Source organism: Haliotis asinina, chromosome 1, assembly GCF_037392515.1.
Source record: "Haliotis asinina isolate JCU_RB_2024 chromosome 1, JCU_Hal_asi_v2, whole genome shotgun sequence".
Lineage (NCBI taxonomy): Eukaryota > Metazoa > Mollusca > Gastropoda > Lepetellida > Haliotidae > Haliotis > Haliotis asinina.
In genome coordinates, this window is record NC_090280.1 from 103,979,120 (window position 1) to 103,997,309 (window position 18,190).

At 38.5% G+C, this 18,190-nt stretch overlaps 1 protein-coding gene across 1 annotated transcript in view; it reads right to left on the reverse strand.

The window, feature by feature from the left end:
* Nucleotides 1-18,183, reverse strand: part of LOC137257648 (lissencephaly-1 homolog A-like) — a 50,684-nt gene extending 32,501 nt beyond the window's left edge. The window contains exons 1-2 of the mRNA XM_067794992.1: nt 18,063-18,183; nt 8,671-8,798 (exon numbers count right to left, since the gene is read on the reverse strand). Of these exons, the coding sequence (XP_067651093.1) occupies nt 8,671-8,702 (32 nt within the window). The 5' untranslated portion in view covers nt 8,703-8,798; nt 18,063-18,183. The remainder of the gene's footprint in view (nt 1-8,670; nt 8,799-18,062) is intronic.
* Between the last annotated feature and the right edge of the window lie 7 nt (nt 18,184-18,190).

Genomic DNA, 18,190 nt, shown 5'->3' on the forward strand with positions numbered 1-18,190 from the left:
TTCAACTAATCAAATCCAGGGTTCCAATGGAAACTAAATGTCAAGATTCCCTGGATAAATGAAGATGATCAATCTCATATCTCTGTAGCAAGCAGCCAGTACAACAAACAATTCCCACACTTAAATAAACATCATTGGCAGCATAGTGTGCCCTTGAATCATTTGGAAGTGATATTTATGAACATGCAAGATGTGTGGAGGGCTGATTTTTCTCTCAAGTAACGTGGTGAGAACACCTATAGTGTTTATTCAACTACTTAACATGCTCAAAGCAAAATATTCCTCCACATTACACAAGGGATCTCCTTGAGGACAATAACACTTGTAGAACACTCATACATCAAATTGTTTCTGACAGAAACCCCATGCTTACTGCACTGGCTGCTTGTCACACCTCAGCTCATGTGTTATAAAATACACATTAATGTCGTATGTGACAACTTGATAACCTCCTACAGGTCACACACTGTGTCCTCCTCTCATACTGAGAGCTGAAACAGACATGCAGTCAGCCGTTGTAGTATTGGCAATCAGGCCATAGCTATATATATTAATGGCAGAATACATTCCTGAGTCCTAGTGTCAATACTTAACACAATGACCACATGACCAGTGGTGGGGAGTATTGTCAGATATTGCCAGGGATTCTAGGTCGGGATTCAACTGAGGAATGTAGCTGGTAATGTGAATATTGAAGACAATTACTCTATGTCAATATGTGTTGCTTTACAAGACTCATGACAAATCCATATGTTTCTGTACACACACCTGGTTTATTTAAGGATGCACTGCGTAGCCAGTAAGTAATGAATATCAATATCCGTTAAACACAGTGGGATGGTTAGGAGACAAAGGGAGAATATACTCCAGATAATTTTTTCAACATCAGGAGTACATACTTACTATTTTTTTCTATAAATGAGTACCTGAAAAACTTGAGAGTCGATTTAGAGTACTGAATCAAATATAATGGCACATCAGTAATCTTATGTTTCGTTTCATATATGCACCACAACATTGCTACTCTAGTTTATACAGGTAAATAAGCAATAACACAATACTTTCTTCAGATAAATACGTCTGTAAATGATTCTAAGAGTAAGACCGTTCACCATTGCTGTGATGCATATATGCTATGTTTTCCAATTTTTCTTTCCTTCCGTACACAATAGTAGCATCAAGGAGCAGTAGTAGACATTGTCAAGTAAGGAGATGTGCAGTTCTGTGATTTGTAGAGGGAGACCTTGTGTGAAAAAAGGTATGACAGAGTGTTAAAAATGAATTACCCTCATATACCAATAAACCTTTAAACATACATGAGTGGTGTGTGCAAAACAAATATCACGCCTCAGCGTATCAACTTATTACACTGACTCCAAGTTGACCAGTCGTTGTTTTCAGCCTTAATCCTAAATTATATAGGCAAGGTAACAACATGTACCATGTTCTAACATCCTTGAGTAAGATGTGACCCACAATCAAACCACAAACTTCCCACTCTAACACACTAGTTATAATACACAGAGTCTACAAATGAGATAAGTCCTACAAAGCGTAGCCCCTGAGCAATACAACAATCTGTATTCATACATGTGTTCAGTTGCCCCAAGGTCCAGAGCTTTAAGCACCTTCAGTTATCTCCCCTGATCCCTGGCGAGTCCTGATGATTAATGAAACAACACCACAGATCAACAAGCGTCTCTGGTCCTCCCTTGTACAGCTGCCATCAATGATGCAAATGTTCACTAGACTGTTGGGAGACCAACATACTGAAGGCAGGCTGTCACAGCGGCCCCATCAGAGGGAGGGAGGGCACCAGCAGCCACAGTACCATCAGGAAGAATGGCAATCAATAAACACCAGTCTCACAAGGAATGCATTCTGTACCAGTGCTGTGATGAATTAGTTGGCTGAACATCCAGATCTATGCCCAACTGAACACACCTGTAGAAGTACACCAACTAAACCAGTAGTGTCAACAAGGTGATGGGGTCAGGCAGCGTGACTTTCATCATTATCAATCCATGTTACTGTAATCAAACCTAATGCTATGTCATTAAGGAATGGAATGTGGAGATGAGGCCTTGAGAAGTCATGGAAATAGATTTAATTACTTACCTATGCACTGTTGGAAATGAATACACTACAAGAACCTGATTGCTAAATGATGTACAGTGTCAAAGCAATACGATACATTTTTCATCCAATTCAAGACTGACACAAAGAAATCAATATCTTGACATAAACATATGTTTATCTGATGACTAATATACTCGTGCGCATTGTGAGTGAGTCAGTGAATCTTTCATGCTATATAGAATTATAGTGCACTCTCACCCTCTGGGAGAAGATAAATGTTGCTTGCAAATACAGATAATATTTAGCAAAAGTCACAAATATCGTATGGATCACAGTCAATATTTTTTCCATCACTACAATGAGCAATATCCATATGTTCAGGGTGTCTGTGTCCATGAGCTCAGTCGTGAAGTAATGAGATCAGCTGTAAGGTAACATATCCTAAAAACAAACATTTCACATTAATATGCATGAGTTCCAACCACAAGCATTCTATCATCAGCATTTCTTTTCTGCAGCAAACCATCTCAACATCTCTACAGGTATTAATTAATATTTTTCAAACAGAGTGCCATGAGATATTTATGACGAAGGTAATAACTGCAACACAGAGGATATAGCTTAGCTAGCAGAGTGAAACAGTTACTCCACCTTGTTGGCAGTGAATATAAGACGTGTGCTGGTTGGCTGGCCAGCCAGTCTCTGTATTGGGAATACCAGTGCAGTGACTCACCGCTGTGGTCACTGATATCACTGGCCTAGTGTAAACTACCAGACAAACACTACTGATATAACACACCACAATATCACAGCCAGATCACAGCCTGATCTACAGCACTTAAGCATCACACTGTCTTCAAACTATTTCCACAAAAAGTGTAATTCCTTCAAATGCATTTAAATGAACTCAGTGAACAATGAAAGTTACTTTAGTTCAGAGACAACAGTATCGACAGGTCTGTGAGTCAGAACGACACTGAATGGAATGGAACACATTGAATCAGTCTGACTCTGTACCTCGCCACATAGGATAGGGGCACATTCTAATTGTACTTTAGAACGATGTTGTCATTATACAGCATCAAACACAAGACGGCGGGGAACTGCTTGTACCCTGTAAAAACTGACATACTGGGAATTATTCTATATTTTATAGCTTTGACATCATATCAACGATGTCACAAGGACAAGAAAGGAAGTTTGTCGACAAAACAACTCACCTCTTACACAGCGCTTGATCAACAAGCAATTATACACAGCTATGCCATATGTCAATATAAACAGCCTCAGTTCCCAACAGTCCTGACTGATGTTCTGGTAACCCCAGCATTTATGTTCAATCTGATGATTTGCTTGGGTCTTTAACACAGATATCTGATATTAAAGCATGATAACAGGGCACAATCATTGCTACTTTTTCTTTCACATTTGCTCCAGGCAATCTGTCACCAGCTCACACAGTTTGTGTAGTAGGCATGGTATCTGTGTCCATGCATATTCATTATTCTACAGTATATTAAAATGGCCAGGTTAGTCTGTTAGTTGTGTGCTGGCTTCCGTGTTTTCACAACCATCAGATGTGTCTTAACCTAAACCTGTTGATGTACATCAATTGATATTTTACAAGGCTGTTGAAAACACTTCTCCTTAAACCACAAAGCATGATTGAACGTCTGCATCAATCCAGCATTCAAAGATCTGACAGATACGATGCTGCAGCTTCACACAATCAGGAATTACATGGATAAGACAGAGGTACACCCAGTGAACAGACAACACAAGCAGGTTGTCTGGAGCTGTCATAGGTCAGTTTAGACTGTCACTCTCACACCACAAATACAACATAACACACTGCTCTTGTACAACACCATATACACTTCCATAATCACTGCTACAGTACATCTTGATTCATTACATATCTATACATTGACATGATAGGGAATTTGCATCCGTTTGATTTCCGGTCTTGAGGTGAGAATAGATGAGAATTGGGTGCTTGAGATATGATGGGATGAGATTTGGGCCAGTGTGATTGCTAAAGAAATTTTAACATTTTCTTGGGTGATTGATCACAATAAGATCCAGATATCATCAACTGATGTTCTGTATCAACGTAACATGTACTGTTTGGTGGCTGAGTCACCTCACACACATGGGGCTTGAACCCACACTATAGAGTGAGAGTACTCACCAGCACTAACCTGTTCAGCCACTGCAGTATTCAAAACAGAAGGAGCCCCACAACTGGTAGTCTACATGATGTTCTAGGTGTACCCCTCTGACACTTGTTAACATGCCCGTGCATTTAGAATATGCATTATTACCAGTGTAAATGACCTCATCATCATGTGGGAATAAACAGCACAACAAACTGCCTATCTTCAGTGTCAACATGAACATATCTGACATGTACTGTAAATCACGAAATTTTTACGTCATGATATTTTTGCGAGTGGCGACCAACAGACGTTTTTACGTCACAATATTTTTGCGACTTCCCTAATTCTTTAAACATAGTTTAGTTTGACAGTTTCAAAGCTTACTTGCATCTGAAAGTTTTATCTGAAGTAAATCCAATCACATATTAAAGTTTGCCGCTAATCTTGAACACCATTCAGTGGAGTACTTCCGCATGCAATCAGTGACGTTTTCCTAAAAACAACAATTGCTGCATAGGCCAGATAAGCTTAAAACAGTTCAAAGGGATTAAATTAACTGGAATGACTCTAATAAATTGGCACTGATGAAGGACCAGTTAAGTTAGTGTCGGCTAAGCTGTTGATCTCCAGATAAGTGTCATGACACCTGTTCTTGCCCGCTGGATGATCTCGGCCCTTCAAACAGTCTCTGAGAAATGTGTGTTGCGTGGTTGGTGCCTGTCTGGACTATTGGACGTATTGATAGGGTGACTTTTGTTCAGGTATCCATTGTTTGACATGTCACACGGGGGTACGTGTAATGCTAGGAATTAGTCATTCTTCGCGTTGTTGTCATTGCTTAATGTCTGTATTGTCTAGATCTATTGTTAATTATATGAAGTGGTTAATAATAAAGCGGAGATAGGACAGGTTGTTTGCTGATTATTCATTGCATTCTACCAGCAAATTGCGTCATGATAGTTTTGCGAGCTCAAGTCATTTGCAATTATTGCAAAAATATCATGCTCGCAAAAATGTAATGATTTACAGTATATATTAAGTTATAGAATTGAGTGACTTTGTCACAGATATTCTGAACTTCAAGTGTGACCTAAACTAATCTAGATTACAGATCTGGATTATGGATGGTTATTCTGTTTTTAAAACTTACTTCATGTAAAACAAAGCTACAGCAAAACCTGGGAATAAAAAGTGGAAACCAATGCCACATGGTTAGTCAACTACAACAGAAGCAACAACAAGGCCCAGCACAACACCCACAACACAAACGTGTAACTGTCACAAGTAATGACACCATTATCCTCTTATATTGTCCAGAAATGAGGGAAATGTTCCAGTTTTTACACACCAGGAATGCAGTCATGCCCCATGTGTCTCTGTCACTAAAGCGTGGTAGAGGAAATCATGGCTGCCAGCTTGTCAATTTGATAATGAGAGCACCTGTCTTTGTGCATGTTTATGTTATTATCCTACAGCCATCACTTGGTCCTGCAGTTGACCTCCACAGGTGGAGACATGCCAGCATCCTGCAGCCTACAGCTGACCAAATGCTGCAGATGTTTTCCATACATACAGACATTAACTTTAAGACAGAAGTGTCCATCTAAGTAATTGATTTCCCAGAAGAAAACTTATGGATTTCCGTTCTTTCAATCTTTAAGTGCAATGTTTTGATACAGTTGGTGGTAACTAAAAGAGGCAAGCGATCTACTGAGACTTATGTTTATATAGTGAGTGATGGTGTTGAACTAAACATAACCTTTTAAGTTGAAATTCATAACTCAATCTGCCTCCATAAACACTAGAGCTGATAAAAATACTACAGAATAGAAAATGATTTCCACTAATGACTGTATGGTAAGGGTTAGACAACTTTATCTGGGGCAACATCAGTCTTCTCATCTTCACAGACTTATCGACCAGTGGGTGTGTCTCTCCTCATTATTGATTCATTTACTGAACACTGAAACCAAAGTAATCTGATACTTTTGTTTGCAAAGTGGTTTATTTCCAGAAAGTCTTCAGACTAGAAAGCACATAAAAAAATGAACATGGCTGGTTCCTCTTGCAACTGGTTTTCAGACAAAGAAAATGTTTAAATAAACCATATCAAGTGACAGTATATCTTACTGTGTGGTTTTCAGTGTAGGATAATTTATTTCAATATTTATCGTCCAAAACTGTGTTCTGCAGGAGATAATGCTTGTATGAGATCAGGAGATATCGTTTTGACAGTAGATTTTGTACAATGCCCTGACAATACTAGGATATCATGAAGTTGAAGTCACAATGCTATGACATGCTGCACTGCAAATCTACCGGCAGTTCTGAGATATACAATTTTCATTGAAAACTAATGAAAAATGATGATAAACAGAATCTCATCCGCGTGTCTACAGATGCCAATTATATCAACACTCGTTGATAAAGGTATAAATATCCTTTGCAAACCTCAGATATTTTTTAATTTATCAACTCAATTTGATGTATTTGATATCAGTAGACAATTAGGTGATATTTTTGATTTTATGGAAACCTTTCATTTCTCATTCATGATCGTTCATTAACTAATCATCGAGTCCATCATCTGACATTGTGCATAACGAAGAGCGTTAGTCTGTATTACGGGCCCTGAACGCCCCTCTAGTCAATCCTTACTGTAACACTAAAGCCTTCAATGAAGCAAGCATAGATTTTTCACATGTTGAGAATCCTCCCATCTTAGTGGGGGGTAGTTTTCAATTCAAAAGAAGCTGTATGTTTCTATTCTGTAAGCAAATATTCTCACAGACTAGGCAACAGTCTAAAACAGTGTTTCTGCCCTATGCCAGGTCCTCCCCTGGGCTGCCTAGCTAAACCATCTGTTGTAACTCACCTCAACAATTACAAACACCTACACCACAACTCAGAAACTATGGTGTTCAGTCTCTACATTCATTATTCACCTGATCTGTTCTACAAATGACAGCATGGTACTGCACAATTCTCTCATCAATTTTAAAAGGGATTGTTTATAGATACGGTTCTGTCAGAGTAGACAAAGTGAGAAATGATGTCTTGTGCTGCATGGCGAGGTGCACTTACTGACGAGAACTGGATTCCTCTCCTCAACACACACACACTCTGCTGGGCAACAGGTATACAGTATTGGTACTGGGAAGATGCTACCCATCACACTTCAACTCATTATCTTCCTGCTGACAGGTGCTTGTTCAACATCACTTCTTCTGATTTACTAGTTACCCTCAATCTTGCAGAAAGAGGCACATTTACATCATCATGTAATAACAACTGCTACACAGAGGATTCAGTTACATTGACAGGTGCTTGTTCAACATAACTTGTCATTCTTAAAATGTAATAACACCTTATCAGTAACACCTAATTTTGACAAATCTGTTTTGACTTAAACATAATTTGGATCAGATTCCGACTTGGCATTAGTTTGATTTGGATGCCACCTGTGTAACACAAGTGAAGAGGAGTCAGTGCCAAGTTCTATAGTCTGGACGGTGCACACTACACTCAACATGAAGGTGTATGTCCCATGCAGTTCATGCAACTATAACCAAGAGCCAATGCAGTCTGGCCAACTAACATCATTACAATTACTGTTTACAAAACAGAGAAGATGTCTAACAACAGACGCCGCAGGCTATATGAAACAACTTAAACTTAATATATTATCTAACATACATACGCCCTTGCTAACACAACTAAACAAAAACTATTTTATATGCACTGGTGTAAAAAACACAAATCTTATCGATACACCAGATTTTGTATCAAACAGATTAAAGAGATGCTTGCCTACTTCTGCCTGAAGCCATCTGCCCCCTTCAAAATGTCATCCTTCAAGGTCAAGAGCATGGAAATATTGATACTGTTTTAAGTCTGTCACTATGTTATCTTTCTCAAAGCGAGCATTGAGAAAGCGAGGCTGTGCATTATACATTGAAACAACTTGTATACTATCTGTTTGTGTTACTAGCTGTGATCTGCTACTGACTACAGTGTGATGTGGTAGTCAGTGAAGAGCGCAATTATTTACACTTGCTCAACGACCAATAATTAGCAACTGAACTTAAACATTACTTCATTCATGCCCTTACATAAATTTGCCTTCCAAGGACACACTGGACCCACAACACATGCTGTGGTGATGATAGAATGTGTTCACCCCCAAGCTGTACTACCTCTCTTAATGTACTAATAGAAGGGTGAGAGAATGAGCGTAGTTTTACACTACTTTTAGCTATATTCCAGCAATATCATGGTGTGATGACCATAAAATGTACTCATGTGGGGAACTGAACCCTGGTCTTCTGTGTTGCGTGAACATATAAACCACTAAGCTACCCAACTGCCCCCATGGATGTTATGGAAGTTTGATTCCCGCTATATGAACTATACAACAACTCAGTATACTCACAGCTCATCTTTCTGCCTTTGTGATAAAACCATTTTGAATCCTTTGATGTGAGAACCTCTGTATTAATTGTTGACTTGTTCTTGACTTTAGGGTGATGCGCTTCGTAAGCTAGTCCATGCTTACTTCATCTGGAACAAGCAACAGTCGATGCATCAGAGATGGTAACACATTACACTGACTTCTTGTAGACAAGATAATCCAGGCTTATCATAAATGTCATCACTATATAATGGAGAAAACAAACACAGAGCATGCACTGATTATTCATTGTAACAAAGAAGGCCTGTAGGTAAACCTTGTATGAAATGTAATAGTAGAGTATTCCATGCTAGCTCAGCACTGTACATCTCCAGCAGCTAGGATTAGAAAGGAGGGGTTGGGAAAATCCTGAAACACAACAGATAATAGATTCTTGTTTTAAAGACATCACATGACTATGATAACTGCGTGGCTTACAGGGCTCTAGTCTGCCATACAGAATGTACAGACCCTGAAGCAAATATTATATATTCACAAAATCCCACTCAAGTCTACAAAATGTGGCAAGTCTAGATTTGATGAAGAATGTCTTGGGGCTCCTTTTTGTTATATATTAACTCTGAGCTTTTTTTTCTCAAAAATATGTTCATGGCAGAAACTTGTTGTTAGTGTAACAGGGCTCCTAAAGTAGCACGTTTGGACATCTCTTCTGTGGTGGTCTCACGTCAAAGGAAGGCATGAAAATATACTAGGTACTAATGGAATCAGACCATTCACTGGAACTTTAAGAACATTCCTGTACTTCATTTGACCACATGGACAATGCTTTCATTATCTAACACTGTGTGTCATACAGCCATTCCTCATTTCAGCAGATGCAACATTGATGAAGGGACATTAGTCCTTATATGTTTGATGATGGAAACAAACAAGGATTCAACGGCTCTTACTCTTAGATAAGGATTTTAGCTCAAAAGTTGATTTTTATAGATACCTGTTCATTTCATACAACAGCAGTAACTATAACTCTAATTATTTTCATTTTCAAGTGACCAAATCGCGGCACAGTCAGTTAAATTTTCTGGTGCCCAGAAGAGTTATCTTATTTGGTATATTTTCCAGCTTTTATTCAGGGTCTGTCTCTACAGAAGAGAAATTCCTTATAATACCATTGATTACAGAGTCACAGAGAGCCTGGCTTCAACTCCAGTAGTCAGTGGATCACAGATCATGTTATGGTTCTGCCTTGAAATAGCATGAAAATGATAAATGTATTGTGACATGTCAATACTCCACTGAACCAGCATCAACAACAAAGGAACACAATTCTGGAGTCATGTTATCAGTCCAGATTAACTATAGCAGAACAACACTCAGCAGAATGACCAGTGCTGACTGTGTTGCTTCTGAAACCATTGCCAATCATTACTGAGGCAAGCAAACAATACCTGATTAATTTCATTATTTAGTCACTCCAAATATGCAAAATGATATCAAATGTTTTGACAAACAGCACTGTGATAAGCTAGTAAAAAACACTGCTACATGACTGAGTTTAGTCACAGTTCAGAGTTTTGTGTGGTTCTTACCTCCTCCACACTTGAATATATGTATTTCACTTGAGTGGCTGTCCAAATTTCAAACTTAAGAAATTGGTGGTTATGACAAGATTAATGTGACTTACGGGATATGACAAGACAGTTTGACAAGTGGGGTCTTTCCTCTGTGGTTGGCAGCCAACAGTTTAGTGTCCACTCCAACCTGTCATTATCCCCACACAATCCCCATTACGGTGGGCCACTGTGGCTAGCCTGGCACACAAACAGGTACCATCTACAAGTCTATGTCAAGTTCATAGTTCAGACAGTTTGTGTCTTAACATTTGAAGCGACAAACAAAACTAATAACTAAAAACTAATAATCAGTTTCAGTGATATTGCATGGACTAATACTGCTGAGCTCACTAAAGATGGAGAATGTAACAGAATCTTATTGGACAGCGTTTAAGATAGAGGCCACACACTGACTAGTTACGAGGGCAAGAATACACCAATCACAGTAGCTATGTTGGACATGTCACTACAGGATGATAACAACATAAGGTCTTGTTGTCCACGTAATGTTAACAAAGAGTGGACACACTTATCACATGACTGTCACCGTTTGTAAAATCACACACAGTGTTCAGCTACTGTTCATTGTTGCTTGAAAATAAAGCCTAGAGTCAGTTCTATACCCAGCCATCATGTCTTCCTCATCACATCAACATGACAATGGGAGACCCTGCTTCATATCGACATCCTCCATATAAAGCACACAGGACACTAAAATCTGTATATCACAGGCATTCAAATCAATGCTTTATCAATTCCTATTTTTAGAATGTGTTTGCAAGATTCTGGGGTATAAATATGATGAAAGGTGTATTGACAACAAAATACAGGTGTTATCTCCCTTTCTGTGTAGTCATAATGTACTTGGGCAACAAAACATGGAAAAAAAATCTCTGTTAAAGGGAGTGAGTGACGGAGTTATGTTGCACTGAGAAATATTCCAGTTATCTTTCAGCGGTTTGTAAATAATCGAGTCTGGACCACACAATCCAGTGATCAACAGCATCAGCATCAGTCTGTGAATTTGGGAACTAACGACATGTATCAACCAAGTCTACCCCAGGCCTTCAAGGGTCTCTGTTAAAGAATTACTGTAACATGTCAAGAACTCAAACCAAGGGCCTGTGAATCCAAACAAAAGCGAAGGAGACATCACATCTTGAGTAAGCACCCACACCATTTTCTGTTTGAGAATTAAACACTCGCTGAAAGTGATTTCTCTCCTCTCATTCGTAACTCCGATGCAGACCAACAACTTCCTGTTTCATGCAAATAACAATTTTATATCTAAACTAAATCTGCAACAATTTCAATTTTCAAAATGATCGATTTTGAGAACGCAATTCGTGTAATATTATTTGAAAGATGCCCAAAACAACAGCATCAGCATCAATCTGTGAATTTTGGAACTGACGACATGTGTCAACCATGTAAGCAATCCTGACCAACCGATCCCATTAGTCGCCTCTTACGTCAAGCACAGTCGCCTTTTATGGCCACCATGGGTTGCCTATTCTACCCCAGGCCTTCAAGGGTCTCTGTATTAGAATTACTGTAACATGTCAAGAACTCAAACAAAGGGCCTGTGAATCCGGGCACATGCGAAGGAGACAACTCTACACAGTAAATTCCAATGTCTTTGTTCATAGGCTGACCATGTCCCAGGACTGCTTTGTAAAAGAACAGATCAGGGTTAGAATTTCTCTTCAGTTATAGGTCTGCAAGTCTGACTTCAGTTTGATTCATCAAATATGGAATCTGATACCATACTTTTGGTTTTTGATAACCATCATTCCAATTTTGATTTGAAATTTAAATACTATTTCAATTATTTCCACGCAGCCAGAATGTAATTTTAGTCCCTCCTGGATTCCACGGCAAATTTTTATGAATTCCACGGCAAATTTAAGCAAATTCTGCACCTTATTTTTCAATATTCAAAAACAAAAACATTATACAGACCTTCATAGTTTCATTCTCAAGCACAGATATAATATGTGTTTGAGGATTAAACACTCGCTGAAAGTTATTTCTCTCCTCTCATTCGTAACTTCGATGTAGGCCAACAACTTCCTGTTTCATGCAAATAACAATCTCATATTTTAACTAAATCTGCAACAATTTCAATTTTCAAAATGATCAATTTTGAGAACTTAATTGCAGTGTCAAGTTCGTGTAATATTATTTGAAAAATGCCAAAAACTTGCTTTATTAATAAAGTATCTTTAATCATGATTATTTTGAAAATGTTGTCACAGTAAATGTGAGTTCGTTTAATGTGTAACTGATCCTACTTTTGACATTAACTCTACTTTTCATTTCGGTTGTCAGTCCACTTTCACTCAGTTTTTAAAATAAGCAAATAAGCAAATTCCGCGGCAGAAAAGTCGCAAATTCTGCATGGATTCTATAAGAAAACGCGTTTTCCGCAGACCAGACGTTTTTCAGCATGGAAAGGTAAACTCTGCGATGTTTTCTGCAACCGCGGAATCCAGGAGGGACTGAGTTTTGAAACAAGGCAAAATGTGACTGGTTGACCCTAGGTTAATTATCAATGGAGAATAGTTGTTAGTAGACATCTCCAAGCTGATGATGGTTCTCATGCCAAAAAAGCCAACTCTGAGAGTTAAATGAAATCTGATGTTTTCACTTGCATGAAGAATCGAAAAGAAAATGATCAAATCTGGGGTCCAATATCATAAATCAAATCTAATTGAATCGAGGCCTGGGTGAATCATTGCAGCCATATTCAGCAACGCATGATTGTCTCATGAGATGACTAGAGGGACTGGGTAGTCATTAACTTGGTTGATGTCAGCTTATCACAATTACATACATCGATGCTCATGCTGTTGATCACTCGATTGTATGGTTTAGATTTGACCACTTACCGACATACAGCTGTAACACTGGTGAGGGCAGTGTTAAACAAACTTCACATAAACAGCCTTTGTGAACTACAGCTTAGCTACAAAACAACAAACTACTTGTTGCTAATGCCAGCATCGATTTGCCATTATGTCGGCACAGGAGTGAGTGAGTTTAGTTTTACGCAACACTCAGCAATATTACAGCTATATGGTGGCGGTCTGTACATAATCGAGTCTGGACCAGACAATCCAGTGATCAACAACATGAGCATCGATCTGTGCTATTGTGAACCGATGAAATGTGTCAACCAAGTCAGCAAGCCTGACCTCCCGATCCTTTTAGTTGCCTCTTACGACAAGCATAGTCGCCGTTTATGGCAAGCATGGTTTGCTGAAGGCCTATTCTACCCCGGGACCTTCACGGGTAGTCGGAACAGCAAACCATCCTGGATCTGGGTGAGAGCTGCTCACCCACTTTATCAGCCATTCTTACCCACAACTCATGTTAGTCACCATGTACAACATGTTCTAGACATGCCGGAGTCTAATGTGATATGAGACAAACTCCCTGCTACTGAGTTCATCTTGTGTATGCAAATCTTCCAGCGCCTAACAGGCAGCATGGGTTCTACATTCCCCAAGGAGCTGAGAAGCGCTGCCATGCACACGCTGCTGGGCGAGAAGATGGTGCATGTTTTTATTATTCAAGGATTCTGAAGAGGCAAAGAAGGAGGAAGAAACTATTCAGTTATTCCTTCAACTGAATTTTGAAACTGAAATGCAATCATATAAAATTAAACATTAAAACCTTTAACAATTTACTGGTTTGTCAGTCGTAAGCATGATCATGATGACAGCTCTACAAAGCAAGAAAGTTAGTCATTAGATACATTTGAGAATTTTTTTTCTAAATCCAAATTGAGAATTTTACTGATATTTGCTGCAGACTTTGTGCAAGCTTTCTTCCTTTGAGCAGGCCCAGATATGATCCATGATGCAATATTCTCATTTTACAGCTGCAGAGAAGAAGGTTATAGTTATTCTAATTACCGAACCAGACAAGTTAATGGTCTATTATCCAAATCAGTTTGTAGACACAAAATCCTTGAGGTCACAGCTGACAGCTTTATGACAGCTACCCACTCTTATCAAATCAGCGATTGCTGTGACCACTTGAAGTCCTTCCAATTAGTGATGTATAAAATGTGGGTTTCACACAGCTTGTACCAATTTTCAAGAATTATTACAGCAGGGGACATGACAAAACAGGCTTTACCCATTGTACCCATATGGGGTATCAAACCTGGGTCTTTGGCATGATAATAAAATGCTTTGACCATTAGGCTACCCCCCATCCCAGACTCTTTGCACATACACAGACAGGTAACACACAAACAGCAAGTCTATCTACATAATGTATTCAGCATGGTTTGGGAACTCTCTAAGGGATTCCTGTAGACTCAGAACTAGTGACTAGACAGGCAGGACAAGTGACATAACATTCTCACAAATTTAACCTAATGTTTACTCACATTAGACATGTTAGCAGTAAATGACTTTCTTTAGATCTATTTCGTTTATCATGAATGACAAACTTGACCTAAAGTTGACAAGTGAGATGGCTCACACCAAATAACCAGCTGGCACCCTCTGGTGACCACGAAAATGATCACATGACAGGGGTTAACATACCGGTAATGTACCCCACTCATTAACCCGTACTGGTGATACTCTGTATAGATCAGCAACATAGTACCTATCTTTCCTATGGTGTTAGTGATACAGGGTACATCATGTGCCTGTCACAAGACTGACCTGACATGGGTTACCATACAGTTTCACACTGATAAACACACCTGTCCTATGTTGTCAGCAATGCATATACACCATGAGCCTCACACACACGGTGTAACTATACCTGACTTGATTGTCTTTTCACATCATCACCTGTAGTCATGTCCTCCTCCTCTACACTTGCCCTCATTAGTATTTACACATAACATACTTTGCACAAGCATCAGAGTGACAATAGTGAAATATGGCCCCATCCAAATTTAAGACAGTTTGTTCAAAATACTGAAAATATGTATTTTGTAAGTTTCACATTACTTATATTCAATACATTTGGGTCAACAGACATGGAAAGTGTCATGTTAAAAATACAATGTGAGGAAAACAGACTTAGTCAGCGTCAGTGCTTGTACCAAGAGTATAACACTGACATTGTGTAGATAATATTGTAGACACACAGGTCTAGCTGTTATCACAAATCTTGATCAGTAGTCTATAATACACACCCTGAAACAAATATGCCTACTGCAAGTCTGTAATATGTGGCCAGTCCGGATTACCAGTCTCTCAAACTAAAGCCTCAGTGCTCCTTCTTATATTTTATTAACATAATTTAAGAACTGTTTTTTTCTGTCAGATATGGCCTTCTTCAGGATTAGATGTTAGTCTACTAAATCAACTGATCTGTTGTTTGTCTCCCACTTTGGCACTTGTAGCAGTGAGAAGGGCCCTTGAACATGTTGAACTTAATAAAACATTCCAAGTCAGGCTTCAAGTCAACTGTGTATTAACTCATCAATTCATATACTACTATTAATCCATGACAATAACCAATTCAAATTATATAAAGTTCTGTTTCTGCTCCAAATGTTGTCTCAATATAACTGACAAAAGTATCTTAATATTGGTTCTGTGTTTTTTTCCATATACAGATGATTGACAGGTTTGCACTTTACTAGTCACCTGTATTATGATCAAGCTTATTAGTCGAATCACTGGTACAATGGCAATAACACCTTGTTACTGTCTATATGCCTCAGGCCCCCTCTCACCCGGCCACTGTAATAGGTCCTGGTGAAAAGGGATGCTAGGGTCAAAGACCTGTTGTATCGCCAGGTGCATTCATGAGGAATATTTCTGAAGGGACATTTACAAAAAAACAAAAATGTGAATGAGTGAGCGAAGTTTTATGCCACTTTTAGCAATACTGCTGCAATACCATGGCAGGAGAGACCAGAAATAGGCTTCTTACATTGTACCCATGTGGGAAGTCAAACACGGTTCTTTGGTGTGATGCTTCAACCACCTCCAAAATTAGAAAATGTCATAAACTTCACAACACTGCTGTTTACTATGCACTTTAGATGATACAAGTCATTCTGCCCGAATATTGTACTATAGTAATCTCTTTTCACCAACATCAGTTTTGATATAAGCATTATTTGACCTCTAAAATGTTTTGCGAAGTCATTCACAGTCTTTAAATACATTCATACACAAAAGAAATAAAGCAAACCCCAGCCCTTCACTCCTGACCCACTGACCTTCATGTACACGTTCTGAGAGAACTGTGCAGCATACACACAATATATAACTTCGGCCAACTGCTCTCCTACAACATTTAGATCACATGAGAAAACCACTTTGATATTATGCATTAAACAAAAGAACTTGTGTAACTTTTCCCTTTTCCATTTTTTTTATTGACTTCACTTCATCTTTTGTGTTGACCAATAATTGTGACCTGTAGCCAGGAGAGTCAAAGAAAACAAAAATCTTTGGCAGAGATTAACTTGTTCTACATTGATTGATCAATATCTTGGATTGACTGTTACACTGACTGGCCAATATCTTTTTTGACTCACCAACTTCTAGAATGCTCATTAATGAAGATATTGTTGAGCAGTAAGTTTTGGACAGGGCTGGCAAGTTTTACACCTAACCATACATCTAACCACCATTTTACATCTAAAAGCATGTCCATACAGCCTATTTATCATATAATTATGTTTACACGGAGCTGGAAATAACTTTGGCCAGTTTCAAAGTCAGAGTCTACTTCCATGTCAGTGAAATAAGAACAGTTCATAGATAATCATGATAATGTAAGGCACCTACATCTACAGAACAGACAACAGTCAGAGAATATATCTACAATTAACAGGACATAATGCCAAACAGAAATTCAATCAAGTTGATTCAAGTTTAAAAGACAGACATAGAAAACCATTTGGGCAGAAGGAATTATTACACAATGCAACTAACCAAGCAAACTAAAGAATTCAACATGTTCAAAATAATTTATGGGTAGATGTATCTATATTATCATCATCACCAAACCATTATCATGTAGCTGGCAATACTTCATAATCAATATCCTCTCTTCTCAATACACATATACAATCTAGTTCTACAGCTGCACAGATCATCTGAACGCCTACTTCAGAGGCCATGTCTTTGTTTAGTTCTTGTATATATTTTGGCATACATAATAAGCCTGTTGGTAAGTTGGTAACAGATATTTCCTTCCACACACATTTTCAAATAAAAACAAGATTGGCAGAACACCAGTCCACCTTTGAACACCAAGCAGTCACAAAACTTGCTTAGAATGATTAGCACAGCTGATGTCATTGAAAACTGCCATGTATTATAATTTTCTCCTCGGTGACCTATTTTATTCTGTTTTGACATTTGCTCAGAGCTGATCTGTTAATTTCACTAACAGCATCTGTTTCGTCTGTCATTTGCGACAAATATCGGCCTGCATCAGTATGTTGTGTACTGACGTAATGGTGAATCGATGCTGGAATAGATATGCGTGTAACTTGTCTGGAATTAAAATGAGGAAGCAGATCGATCGTTTTATGCCGATGACATCATTGCGTGCGCATATTTTATGTACATGAAAGGAGTCTCACAACATATGTTTCCAACTGAAAGACAAAACAAGAGGTTATCATTATCAAACACATCGAATTTGCTAAATAATTATGAATGATAATTTTTGCATGCTTTCTCTCATCTGACCGCCATGTTATCAGCCAAGTGACAGCAACTGTCAATGAAAAGTCTTTCTAACACGCGTGATAATCATGTGATTTCAAAAATAGGGTAAAAATATGAATAGGGCTTTTACCTGAGATGTGTCAGAGAAAGTAATTTCCTCCAACCAACACAGATAATCGAAATTTTACGAACTTGAAGAGCAAGAACACGTATTATCCCCTTCCAATTTGAAGTTTATATTGCGCATGTCCACACGCT